A 14,337-nucleotide genomic window follows, 5' to 3' on the forward strand; every position below is an offset into this window, starting at 1 on the left:
TTAAATTAGATCACAACCCTACCTCTAAATTTCAGAAGCTTCTTGACGCGCTACTCAATAGGGGTCTGGAGGATGGCATCATAACACAAAAACAATTTAATTACGTGGTAGTCAAAAATCCCATTACTCCAATTTTGTATGCATTACCTAAGACCCATAAAGGCATTTTTCCTCCACCCATGCGTCCTATTGTCTCAGGCATCGGGTCACTCACAGAGAAACTCTCTGAGTGGCTCGATTTTTTGTTACAACCTCTGGTACAGCGTACCCCTGGACATCTCAGAGATACTAAGGATGTATTACACATCCTTGACAACAAAATATGGGATCTTAATCACTCTTGGTTAAGCTGTGATGTGGTGGCGTTATATACTTCTATACCCCACCACATAGCCATACAAGCTTTAAAACATCATGCAGCAAAATACAGTACATATGACGCTAGGTTACAAACATTCATGCTTGAAGCATTGTCATTCCTTATGACCCACAATTTCTTCAATTGTGAGGGACAATATTTCCTCCAAAATAGAGGAGTTTCGATGGGTGCTAAATTCTCCCCCTCCATTGCCAATTTGGTTATGGCGTGGTGGGAGGAAACCACTCTTTTTTCTGCCCACAATCCGTTTTTGCAATACATTCACTGGTATGGCAGATACATTGACGACCTCCTGATCATCTGTGAAGGTGATGTATCTGCCATACCCAAGTTTCTTGAGTTTATGAATTCCAATTTATTCAATTTGACATTTACACATATTCATCATCCAGTCAGTATCCATTTTTTGGATTTGACATTAACAGGATTGGTGGGCAAAAACATTCAAACAGAGATCTTTCACAAACCCATCTCGGGCAACACAATTCTCCATGCTGCTAGCAGTCATCCCAGTCACACCATCTCGTCTATACCTGTAGGTGAACTGACTAGGGCGAAAAGAAACTGCACTACCAACCAAGGTTTTTTGTTGGAACAAGCTAATATATGTAATAAACTTACAAATAGAGGCTATAAAAGATGGACCCTTAACAGGGCTCAGGCCATTGTCAACCTTAAAGATAGGAAAGATTTACTTTCTATACACCATCCAAACAGGGATGCATTAAAAAATAATAATTTGTCTAAACCGACGTTAATTTTGCAATGCAATAATCAATTTCAAGAAATACGGGACATGGTACATCGGTATATCCCAACACTGTTTGACGATCCAAAATTAGAGTCTATACTAAAAAATGGGTACCGCATAGTTTCCCGTCGAGCTCCAACTTTGGGTAATATTCTTTCCCCTTCATATTTGCCATCCATTAGTAAGCCTCCTACTTGGTTACAATATACGGGGTACTATAAATGTGGGTCCCACCCGTGTAAAGTTTGCACTTTCAGTAAAATCACCAAAACTTTTTCAGACTCTAACGAAACAACTAGTTTCCCTATCAAAACCTATATTAATTGTAATAGTGACCATGTTGTCTACATAGTTGAATGTTCACACTGCAATCTAAAATATGTGGGTTGCACCACAAGGAGACTGAAGGTCAGGATATTAGAACATCTTAGTTACATCAGGAACCCGGCCATTGTCAACATTTCAAATGTAAGTAGGCATTTTATCACCTGTCACAACAGGAACATCGACTCCTTTCAGATTTATGCCATAGAAAAAATGATTAAAACTAATAGGGGAGGTGATCTCAAACATAGGTTACAAACACGGGAGGCATTTTGGATTTACCATTTAAACACCAGATTTCCACAAGGTCTCAACCTCCGAAAGGAATTAATGTTTCATTATTGAAATTCACATATTATCTAGCCCCTCACAATTGGGAATTGTCGATGGTTATTACTGTTTTCATGTCTTTTGTATCATATTAACGTCTTTCTGTATACCTAATCAACAATATTAAATTTAGTCCAAATATGGGATTTTATGCATTCACATTTTTGTATTTATCTATCTTCAATTTCCTAGTGTCGCATTACATTTATTCATACTATTATGCATATATAAGTCAAGTGTATATTTTGTTATCAAGATATTCCGTTTTTATTTTTCATATTTTATCAGTGTAAACATCTCCTTTATGGGAATTAATTCCCTTTCATTCATCATTATCCATCACATTTATATGCAATTTTTTAATTTTCAACTAGTTACCTAAATTTCAACACGAATGTACAGTTGGTGTACTAGTTATGATTCTTATTTGCCGACTTTACCATTCCGGCTAAAGAATTATATAATTATATGTTTACATATTCTTATGTATCATATTTTGTATCATTTCATCTATTTTGCATATCTTTTGTTTAATGTTACTTTCACTGCAAATTTTTCCCATATGTTTTTCCTATTCCCTTGTTCTGACACATTTGTTTATGACTCATGACGCTCTGCAAGTGCTAAATATATGTATACTTTTACACATTTTTTATTAACAGTACGTATTATTCACCAGTACATTTCTTCCCCTTTTTTTCATTATTTATTTTCCTGGGGGGTTTCTTTTCAGTTATCCTCCAACTTATCTAGTATTATTTTTATATTTAGTTTGTATCGGATACATACCCTCCTACGGAACTTGTCTCCTGGATTTGAAATTAACATACTATAGGGCGTTGTTACGTTCCAAGTACATCCTCCCATTTTTCCAGGATACATTTACCCCCATGCCTTGCAGCAGCTCATTTGTCTGAGCCATGATTAAGAGCACAGCCAGTGCTTGAAACGCGTAGGCTTCATTTCGTGCCATTTCAACCATCTTGTTATCCTCCTGGTGTTTTCTTTCATTCCGTTGTACCATCCGTGTGATTATTTTTCCAATAAAGTGGGAACAGAGTTTCCCCCACCTTTACCATACATCGCTGGATCATTCCTCTTTTTTGCTTCTGTTTCACCTGCATTGAGAGCTCCTTTGACCTCGTGTTGTGGGTTCACAGCAACAGCTTCCAAACGCAAATGCCACACCTGGAATCAACTCCAGACCTTTTACCTGCTTAATTGATGATGGATTAACAAGGGAATAGCCCATGCAGCCCATTAAATAGCTTTTGAGATAATTGTCCAATTACCTTTGGTATCTTGAAAAAGAGGTAGTTACATATTAAAGAGGTGTAATTCCTAAATCCTTCCTCAAATTAGGATGTGAATACCCTCAAATTAAAGCTGAGAGTTTGCACTTTAAGCCAATATTGATTATATAACTGTGTATTCAATATGGTTTGGTAAACAGCTAAAATGCCAAAACGTATGTCACAGTCCAAATAATTCTGGACCTAACTGTATATCTAACAAAAAGTGTTTGAAGGTGGGCACACAACATTTAGGCCTCATTTACACGAGCGTATTATACGCGCGTGCGACGCGCGTGCTTTTCACGCGTGTCGTACGCACCTATAATAGTCTATGGGGCTGTTTAGACGATGCGTGAATTTTGCGCAGCGTGAGTGCGTTGCGTAAAACTCACGACATGTTCTATATTCTTGCGTTTTTCACGCAACACGCACCCATTGACTTCAATGGGTGCGTGAAAACAACGCATGCCACACTGACGGTCCTGCGTTGCATGCGCGAAAATCACGCAAGAGCTGTCAAAAGGATAAATGTAAACAGAAAAGCACCACGTGCTTTTCTGGTTACAAACATCCAAACGGAGTGTCAAATTAGAGATGAGCGCACCGAACTTCACCGGGTTCGGCCGAACTCGTTTTAACCGAACCCGGCAAAAAATGTTCGGGTACGCGACGTCAGGAGACAGTCACTGCCCACGGTGCTGAAAGACTTAAACTGTTTCAGCACCATGGACAGTGACTTTCGATCACAATATACATATACGTGTAAAAAAAAAAAGAAGTTCTGACTTACCGATAACTCCCGGCTTCTTCCTCCAGTCCGACCTCCCGGGATGACAATTCAGGCCAAGTGACAGCTGCAGCCAATCACAGGCCAAGCACAGGCTGCAGCCAATCACAGGCTGCAGCGGTCTCATGGCCTGCCGCGTCATCCTGGGAGGTGGGGCCGGATGACAAGAGAGGGACGCGTCACCAAGGCAACGGCCGGGAGACCGGACTGGAGGAAGCAGGCAGTTCATGGTAAGTGTGAACGTCTTTTTTTATTCACAGGTTGGTGTAGATTGTGATCGGCATTCACTGTCGAGGGTGCTGAAAGAGTTACTGCCGATCAGTTAGCTCTTTCAGCACCTTGGACAGTGACGGCCGTCGACTACCTCATCTCTATGATGGCGGCTGCGCGAAAATCACGCAGCCGCGCATCATACACGGATGACACACGGAGCTGTCAATTGCCTTTTGCGCACGCAAAACGCAGCGTTTTTTTGCGTGCGCAAAACGCACACGCTCGTGTAAATGAGGCCTTAAACAAAGATTTATTTGCTATTGCTATTAAAAAAGACAAACTGATGACAAAATTAGCATTTTGTTATCCATTTCAAACCCACTGAAATACAGGTAACGTAAGTAACGTTGAGTAACGTAATTTCATGATTTTTTAATAAAATACATACCAAAAGAAAGACATGTTATTTCTATGCTTGGGATTCACATTCAGACCTTGTTCCTATTTATATGGATAAAGTAATTACAGCCCACATAAGCTGTAGGCTGGCACATTATTTCTCTCATAAACATACTTCTAGGCGAAAATGTTCTATTAGTTCAGTCTATACAACCAGGATATTAGTCATAGCCAGACTGAAATGTTAGGCCTTCTCTAAAGCCCACTCAATTCCACAATCACCGAACAAATAACTGCAAATGCACATTGAGAATATTTATTGTTTCAGAGTCATTAATGCACACCTCCACCATGCTTCATACAGATTCATCTTGAGATAACAGTGAAAGAAAAGATCAAAGTCTAAAATTAAGAGTTTATTCTGGATGACTAATAAATCATATTAAAATATGAACCCTATAAACAATTACTGGACATATTCTGTAGCAAAATCAGTAAGCCAAGAAATACAAGGTAGGAACAATAGTCAAGAAAACAAAATTTGATAGCCTGACACGAGAAACTATTGCAAAATTTACATTCCACAATTGGTCATGAAAACGTAAATGTGAATACTGATTATTTCCATCAGATATCTAAAAAAAAAAATGGAATGCATGTCAACATCAGAACCAGCATGCAAAATGTAAAAACGTCCTAAGAAAAAAGTGTGTACCTGTGGATCTTAGGCCTTATTCACATAACCGTGTTCGGTCTGTGATATACGGTCCGCATGTCGGCCACATTTCCCGGGCGAACACACTGCAGGGAGCCAGGCTCCTAACATCATAGTTATGAAAACCTGATTAAAGTGCGGGACAGATTTCCCGCAGCGAAGCAGGGACTCCTGGCATCATACATAACTGTGATGCCAGTAGCGTTCCTCCCTGCACTGTGTTCGGTCCGGGAAATGCTGCCGACATGCGGACCGTATATCACGGACCGGACAAGGTCGTGTGAATAAGGCCATAGCCACACAATAGGACACTTCCAATTCTCTAATGTCCAGTGCAATTCTAAATAGAAGCATCACAGATTTTCACAACACAATGCACAAAGTTGTAAAAAAAAAATAATATATATATAAATCAGAAAATAAAAGATGAAACAAAAATATATATTCCAATATATATTTTTTAAAACCTACCATACATACTGTATACCTGTACAGTATATAAGGTGATAACATTTTGAGAATAAAACTATTTACTATATCTATCCACTTTAAACAATGGAAAATATAATTGGAGCTTAAAAGAGTTTGCGCATTATAAATCTTTCAGAGGTGACCTTGTTGAAACATCACATTTTCATATTTTAAAACGGGATTTACAGAAAGCAACACTGGAGTTGTAAGATTCAATAGATTAACAGTAAGGTATAATGTAGCAACATTTGGAAATTAACATCTTGGGCACTTTTCACACTGACCTTGTTTTCTGAACAGAAGGGATTGTATAAATTATGTATTTTTGCAACATCTATCCAATCCTTTATGGACATGAAGAAAACCAGAATGAAACAATTTTTTTTACCAACAAAATAGTGCCACATGCTGTGTTATTAAATTCTTGTATGGTGGAGGTTTACTTTCAACTTGCGGCCAAGGACTTGTACCAGACGAGCACAGAACAGAAGATTCATTTTTAACCCCTTAGTGACCAGCCCATTTTAGGCCCTAATGACCAAGCTATTTTAATCGTTTTTCTATAGTCGCATTCAGAGCTATAGCTTTTTTATTTTTTCGTCTACATAGCTGTATGAGGACCTGTTTTTTGCGGGATTAGTTGTGCTTTTTAATGGCACCATTTTTGGGTACATATAATTTTTATATCAACTTTTATTAACCTTTTTGGGGGGGATTATAAAAAAAAACTGAAATTCCGCCATTGTTCTATGCGTTTTTAAATTGACGCCGTTCACTATGCGACGTAAATAACATGTTACCTCTATTCTATGGGTCGGTACGATTACGGCGATACCACATATATAGAGGTTTTTTTTATGTTTTACGACTTTTTCACAATAAAAACTCTTTTGAACTAAAATTATTTGTTTTTGCATCGTCGCTTTCCAAGAGCTGTAATTTTTTTATTTTTCCATCAATGTAGTGATTTTTTGGGCTTGTTTTCTGCGGGACAAGACGTAGTTTTGAATCGTACTGTTTTGGGGTGCATGGGACTTATTGATTCATTTTTATTATGACTTTTTTGGGGGGCAATTGAAAAAAATTGCAATTTCGCCATGTTTTTTTGTGTTTTTTTTTTACGGTGTTCACTTTGCGGTTTAAATTACATGTTAACTTTATTAATGGAGTCATTACGGTCGCGGCGATAACACATGTGTACTTTTTTTTTTACACTTTTACTAAACAAAACCACTTTTTATGGAAAAAAATGGATTTATTTTTTTACTGTACTTTTTATTAATAATCTTTATTTCACTTTGATGACTTATTTTATTAGTCCCACTAGGGGACTTTACTGTGCGATCTTCCGATCGCTGCTATAATGCTCTGGTATACTTCGTATACCAGAGCATTATTGCCTGTCAGTGTAAATCTGACAGGCAATCTGTTAGGACGTGCCTCCGGCGCGTCCTAACAGGCAAATGTCCAGGGCAGACCTGGGGGCTTTTATCAGGCCCCCGGCTGCCATGACACCCCATCGGAGACCCGCGATTGCATTCGCAGGCCGCCGATGGGTGACAGAGGGAGCGCACTCCCTCTGTAAACAAAGTTAAATGCCGCGGTCGCTATTGACGGCGGCATTTAACGGGTTAAACGGCCGCAATCGAAGTAAACTTTGATCGCGGGCGTTGGAGCAGGAGCTCAGCTGTCATCAGACAGCAGAGCCCCGGCTCCTGCCTGCACGGGAGACCCGTGCAGGACTTAGACTAGGCTGACGTGAAAAGGCGTCAGCCTAGCCTAAAGCCCATTAGTGACCGACGTAAAAAGGAGTATTGGTGGTCACTAAGGGGTTAATAAGTGAATTTTGTTTCATTACAGCTGCATATCTATATACAGAAAAAAAAAAATCTAACCCTAGAAAACCCTCTTCATTATAGATATTTATAAAACAAATGCACTGGAGAAAAAAAGAACAAATATTAGTGAACACCTAACAGGGTTTTCTGGGACTTTAATATTGATGGGCATCAATATTTAATCGGTGGGGGTACAATGTGCCTGGGTAAGCAGTTAAGGGGCTACAACTGAAGGTGCAACACTGCTCCAGCGAGCACCGCTGCCCTTTTATTCAGTTGATCGACATGGGTGTTGGGAAGCGGAATCCCACTGATCATCATGCAGCCGTAATGAGCAGTGTAGCTGTGAATCCAGCACTAGAGTAGGGCTGGGCGATTTTGACAAAAAATAAAATCTAGATTTTTTTTCAACACTTTCGGCGATTTTCAATTTTAATTTTGATTTTCTTATTTTTTTCTGTTTATTTATCAGTAATACGGAGAGATAATTGAATACATTTTCTTTATATAAATAACTTTTTAACACATATTGCTATAATTATTGTACGTAACTTCACAAATTTTAACCTCTGCAAATACATTTTTATCATAAATACAATTGGAAAAATGTCTATCTAATCCCCGGCGGGGAACAAGTTAACAGAATCTATAATCAATGATGCGCTGCGTGCACTTACATCCCCCTCTGCCCGTCACCACCTCAGCCGGTCTCCAACATTGCAGGTGAGAGCAGTGTGAATTGCAGCAGGGCCAGGCAGATAGCGCCAAGCCGGCACAATGGAGAGAGATTACATTATAGTGTCTGAAGTGAGAGCAGGACCCTGTGCAGAACCGGCCCCATGATGGAATTTTAAAGAAATAATAGTAAGGCCGGATTCACACGACCATGATTGGGCTGTGAAAAATGACCTGTGTGTCCGCCGGATTTCCCAGCCTGACCACGGTACATTTGAACAGGACTCCTGGCATCATAGACATTTAGGCTACAGTCACACGACAGTGAAAAAAGATGGCCATTAAAAACTGATCATTTGTCAGTTTTTCACGTCCATTTTGCATCGATGTCTCCAAATTCTCATCCATTTCCAGTCCGTCTGTCCGTTTTTCATGGCCGTGAAAAAAAAATTAATAATATGGATTTCATTTGACAGGGTTTTTTATCCCAATCCCCTGAAAACATCACAGTGCCCATGTAGGTAGTGCCGCAACGTCCCTGTAGATAGTGCCCACATATAGTGCCACAGTGCCCACATATAGTGCCACAGTACTCATGTAGATAGTTCCGCAATGTCCCTGTAGATAGTGCCCACATGCAGTGCCACATTGCCCACATGCAATACCACAGTGCCCACATCAGTGCCACAGTGCCCACATCAGTGCCAGAGCCCACATGTAATGATAGTGCCCACATAGTGCCAACCCCCAATATAGTGCCACAGTGCCCATGTAGATAGTGCCACACCCCTAGCAGATAGAACCCCAACCCCCCTAGTAGATCGCAGCACCTCCTCCCTTGTAGATCGCAGCCCCCTTCCTAGTAGATCGCACCTCTCCATTGTAGATTGCACCCCGCCTTCCTTGTAGATCGCACCCCGCCTTCCTTGTAGATCGCACCCCCACCTTCCATGTAGACCGCACCCCCCCTTCCTTGTAGATCACATCCCCTTTTCTTGTAGATAGCACCCCCCTTCCTTGTAGATCGCACCCCCCCCCCCCGTATATCACACCGCTGAAGCTGCCACTAGGAACTGAAGAGGTTTAAGCCAGAGGTTGCTAAAGCTTTGGCCGGGGATTCAGCTCCTAGTGGGAGCTACAGTGGCACGAACTACTAGGGGGGGGCGGTGGGGTATGCAAGGGGGGTGCTATCTACAGCATGGCGGTGTGACACTGTACTAGGAGTCTCTGCTTCCCCACGGAACTGCTGTTCCGTACTGTATTATTTTGTTCACTACAGAACAGCAGTTCCATGGGGAAGCAGAGACAGAACGGGGCAGACCAGGCAGTGACGAGACGGCGGGGCGGAGCTTCCTCCTGCAGCATCGTGCAACGGCGCCACTAAAGAATCGATTCAACGATTCGGTTAAAAAACAGAATCGTGAGAGCCCTTAAGGGCGAATTAATTGAATTAATTTGATTAATCGCCCAGCCCTTCACTAGGGTGAGCTAAAACACACTATAACCTGCAGCAGCGTCGCTGTGCATCTCTCTTTCTCTCACTCTGCTCCTGTACCCTCCTTCCCCTCTACTCTCGATAGACCCTTATGGGCAACATGTAATCTGATTTTTCAAGTAGCTGAGAATCTGTATTTTCTTGAAAAGATAAATTTAGAATTAATTTCACAGTGAGTGAAAGGTTAGGAGGGAGGGGCAAGGTAGAATCTAGGAGCCTGAAAGTGGTGAAAGAGGCATTTTACTTGAAGAAGGTATAGTGCAAAGTTTCTTATATTCACTTGTACCATTGATCTATGCAAAGTTTGTTGAAAAGTTAGTGATCATTTAAAAGTCCTAGAAAAACCCCTTTAAATGCTCAGTCATCACATTTGCATGGTTGCTTGCTATTGGAGTGGTTCATATTTAAGTCTATAATTTTATAGTGTGCTACAGTAAAACTTACATTAGCTCTGAAACTCTGCTGCGAGCCATCCAGGAAACGAACATTGCAAACCACTTCTGACCTGTTTTTATCCTTTGGAAGTTCAGTTGCTCGAATGTTGTTTATCCTTCCACCCAAAGCACGCAGCCTAGAGTTCATAACTAACTTTGCACCTACAAAGAACAGAGAAAAGTTGAAATTACATGCATTTTCATGAACACATTTTTTTAATTGCCTTGAATACACATCAAGCTTGTGCCTTGTACAAACCAATAGGATACTTCCACTAACTGTGTGGATTTCAAATAAAATAATACTACATTTTAATGATATGCGCTAAAAATTGTGTCACTTCACATATAATATACAGACAGACAAGTGTGCTAAAATGTTTTGGCCATGAACCACTGTTATGTCTATTGTTTGGCTTGATTAATTACAGTACCAGCCAAAAGGCTTATAACTAAATTGGATTCAATCCGTGAAATTTCCATCTATTATCACTGAAATTTTGGAGGCATTCCTCCTATTGACAACATAAAGAAGATGGAAGCATTCCTCCAATGTAAATACAGGTGAGTACAGGCTGAGTTCACTGCCTGCTTCTACTAATAGTACCCTTTTTTTGACCAACGGTGGATTAAAATGGACATTGGTTATGTTAAAAATTAGATCTCCATTCAGCCTCCCTGCATGTTTCACCATACGAAGTGGCGTCTTCAGAAGAGTACGGATGTAAAGAAAGGCGCCCGTGACTTGGTTAGAATCCCTTCATATAAACTATGAAAGCAGGCTGATTGCTCCGGCCCAAAGACCAATCAACGATCATTACCCTTCCCTAAAACTTGTATTGTGCTCTCTGATTGGTGGCTGCTTCTGTGAACATCTTTAATTAATAATCAGTAACCTCTGACTTACGATGAAATGATGGGAAAGTGGGGGGGAGGGGTGTTGTAAAAAGGGAGGGAAATGGAATAATTATTTTTCATTTCTCTGGTTAGAGGATTAATTACAAAAAGTATGACATATATTTATGGTCCATAAAATCAAATGTGAAGCCAAACAAGTATGAAAACTGACATTGTCTCATCTTTATTATTGATGGTGAACCTTTTTTATAACTTTTTATGAAATGATCATTTTAAATGATTTAACACCCATTAAATTCTTTCAAAATGATGTTCTTTCTTTCTTTCATCCAGTTTCACAGCATTACATAATTTTAGATGTTAAAAATCCCCAAAATTGCTTCAAATCCATTCTTTGTATTTGGTATAGATGTCCTTCTTTAATCCATATATCACTTGCCTCTTATCAATTTTCCTACAATAATGGAATTTGCGATGTTCTGTCACAAGATATTTAGCTCTATAAATTTCCTTCAAAAAGGTAGAAGATAGACTCCCTCATATTTTTTTTTTAATAGAAGTGTATAATGACGTTTTTTTTTAATAAAAAAGGTATTCATTTCTGCCCCCCCCCATAAATAACAAAGATGCCTATATACGTAACCGTAAAGCCTATCAAATGTCTAATTTTGAACATTAGTAAAGCCGGTTCTTGTGATTGACACATCAATAATTATTTTTGTTAACTATATACGATAATCTTTCAAAAAATAAAATAATAGTGACAATTAATTTTTAAAGGAATGGTGTAAATGTAAACCCCTCATTTAGTCCCTTTGAATGGCGAGAATCCAGTCTATGAATCCATTTTGCTTCCGTTTTCAAAAGTAGATTATCAAGGTCTCGTTTTATTATCTGGATTCTCAAAAATCTTTCTTCGAAGCATCAAATTTTATTTGCAGGCTTTATAGTCACTGCATATATAAAAAACATTTGGTCTATTGGGAAGCCAGGTCTGTTCATTCACCCTATCGTTATGCACTTGGAGGTGACTGTGTGCAAGAGAATCCCTCAGTTTTTTCCCCTTTAGTATGTTATCATGGGTTTACCTGGCAATCTTATTCTGAATCTACATACACAGGGACTGGGGGACCATAAATGCAAGTGGGTAAAGAATTGGTTAAGGGACAGAGGACAAAGAGTTGTTATAAATGGAACTTACTCAAAATGGGTTGAAGTCAACAGCGGGGTACCACAAGGATCGGTGTTAGGCCCAATTCTTTTTAATCTCTTTATTAATGAACTTTTGGATGGGATTAATAGCAAGGGGTCCATTTTTGCTGACGATACAAAACTTTCTAGGATACTTAAAACTCAGCTTGACTTTAAAATATTACAGAAAGACCTAGATAAGCTGGCAGCATGGTCAAATGAAATTTAATGTTAATAAATGTAAAGTAATGGACAAAGGACGCAATAATATCATTAATTCATATACATTAAATTGAATAAAACTTGGGATAACGGAGATGCCTATTTATTTACGAATGCCATTGAGAGTTATAATTAATCAAGTATTGAATGACGGGTAATTTATTGAGAAAGGTTGAACTTGATGGACCTGTGTCTTTTTTCAACCTATGTAACTTATGTAACTTCCTTCAAATCATCTTCATCATTTCTTAGGATCTCCCTATGTTTTGAAATTATCCTTTTTATATCCTGATTTTGTTTAAATGTCCCTTATCAATTTGCCATTATTTTTTCCTTCTTGATGGTTGCTCGTTTAACAAGGAGCCATGATCTCTATATTTATATTTATCTTTGTAGTATGCCTTTTTCAAGGTCTTACATGAATATCCTCTTGATCAGAGTTTTGAAAATAGGTCCCTGCTAGTCGCCTCAAAATCCTTGTCTCTAGAGCAATTTATTTTTGCTTTAAGGTATTGTCCTGCCAATATTCCTTTTTTTAGGCTCTCTATTTGGTATTTGGTACCTTTCATCAATCCACACCATCAAATTCAAGAAATTGATCATGTTTTTGTGTAATTAATTTGTGATAAAAAGTTAAAGTATTTTTGTTCAAAATTTCAACAAAATCATTGAATAGCTGTGGTTCTCAATCCCATAGCATCCATATATTGTCAATGTATATCCCCCAGAAAATGATATGGTGAGTGTAAAAAATAAGGTCCACATTGAAGACCTCTTTGTCCCTCCACCAGCCCAGGAGGAGATTAGTTTATGGGGGTGCGCAAGATGTCCCCATAGCTGTCGCCCTGAGCTGGTGTTAGAAAGGGTCTCCAAAGAGGAAAAATTGTGCTCCAAAAGAAAATCAAGTAAAATTTAATACAAACCGATTGCGATCTTTAAATGTGTACCACTTGTCACAAGAAAATATGAAGTTGGATAGAGCCCCACTTCATTTTTAATGCTACTAAATAGAGCTTCTACGTCCGGGCTAGCTACTCATGTGTCAGGAGTAGCGCAAATTCTAAAAAAAAGTGGCTTTATTGTGCAAAAGCTGCAATACATGAAAAAAAAATATATAAAATTTGGTATCGCTGTAATCGTATCAACCAGAATAAAGTTAACACGTAAAGTTAAAGCAGAATTAAGTTAACACGTCGTTTATGTAGAAGGGTAAATGGCGAAAAAAACAACCCAATAAAAAAACAATTACAGAATTGCTTGTTTTTGGTCACTTCCTGTTTCAAAAAATTTAATATTTGTTATCAAAGCCCTAGTATTTGAGAACCAGGAAGGGAAGGGTCATAGCACATCTGATGGAAGTGAGGGTGCCCGTATTATATCAGGGCAACACTTTCCCAGCCAAATTTCCCAAACTACAAATTAGGAACAGTCCCAAAAAGTGCAGTGTTACAAAAGGGGATAAGAAAGAATACCTTTTATCAGTGCGATGCTCGTTTGTGAATAACTGATTGCTTCACAGCGTACCACTCATCTATGGATAATTGTATTATTTACCTCATTACTATATCCTCTTATTATGCCCTGATGTACTCCGCACACATTAGATATGCCCTACCTTATAAACTGAAATACCAGCAAAACTCCAAACAAAACTACTACAAAGCAAAATCCACATTCCAAATGGCACTCCTTCCTTTCTAAGCCCTACAGTGTGCCCAAACAGAAGTTTAAGTCCACATGTATGGCATTGCCATAATCGTGAGAACCCGCTTAACAATTTATGGGGTAAGATTTTCCAGTGGCACAAACATATTGTTCGGTGAAACGGCATATCTGTGGAATAATTGATATTTTTACATTGCATCATCCGCTGTGTATTCATTTCTGACAAACACCTATGGGTCTAAATGCTCACTATACCCTTTGATAAATGCTTTTAGGGGTGTAGTTTCTAAAATAG

The 14,337-nt window shown here is 39.0% G+C and overlaps 1 protein-coding gene across 1 annotated transcript in view; it reads right to left on the minus strand.

The window, feature by feature from the left end:
- The window catches only part of PTPN3 (protein tyrosine phosphatase non-receptor type 3), a 282,946-nt gene that overhangs the window by 184,929 nt on the left and 83,680 nt on the right, over positions 1–14,337 (minus strand). The window contains exon 2 of the mRNA XM_075826850.1: positions 10,117–10,268. Within this exon, the coding sequence (XP_075682965.1) occupies positions 10,117–10,254 (138 nt within the window). The 5' untranslated portion in view covers positions 10,255–10,268. The remainder of the gene's footprint in view (positions 1–10,116; positions 10,269–14,337) is intronic.

The sequence above is a fragment of the Rhinoderma darwinii genome, chromosome 5 (genome assembly GCF_050947455.1).
Source record: "Rhinoderma darwinii isolate aRhiDar2 chromosome 5, aRhiDar2.hap1, whole genome shotgun sequence".
Lineage (NCBI taxonomy): Eukaryota > Metazoa > Chordata > Amphibia > Anura > Rhinodermatidae > Rhinoderma > Rhinoderma darwinii.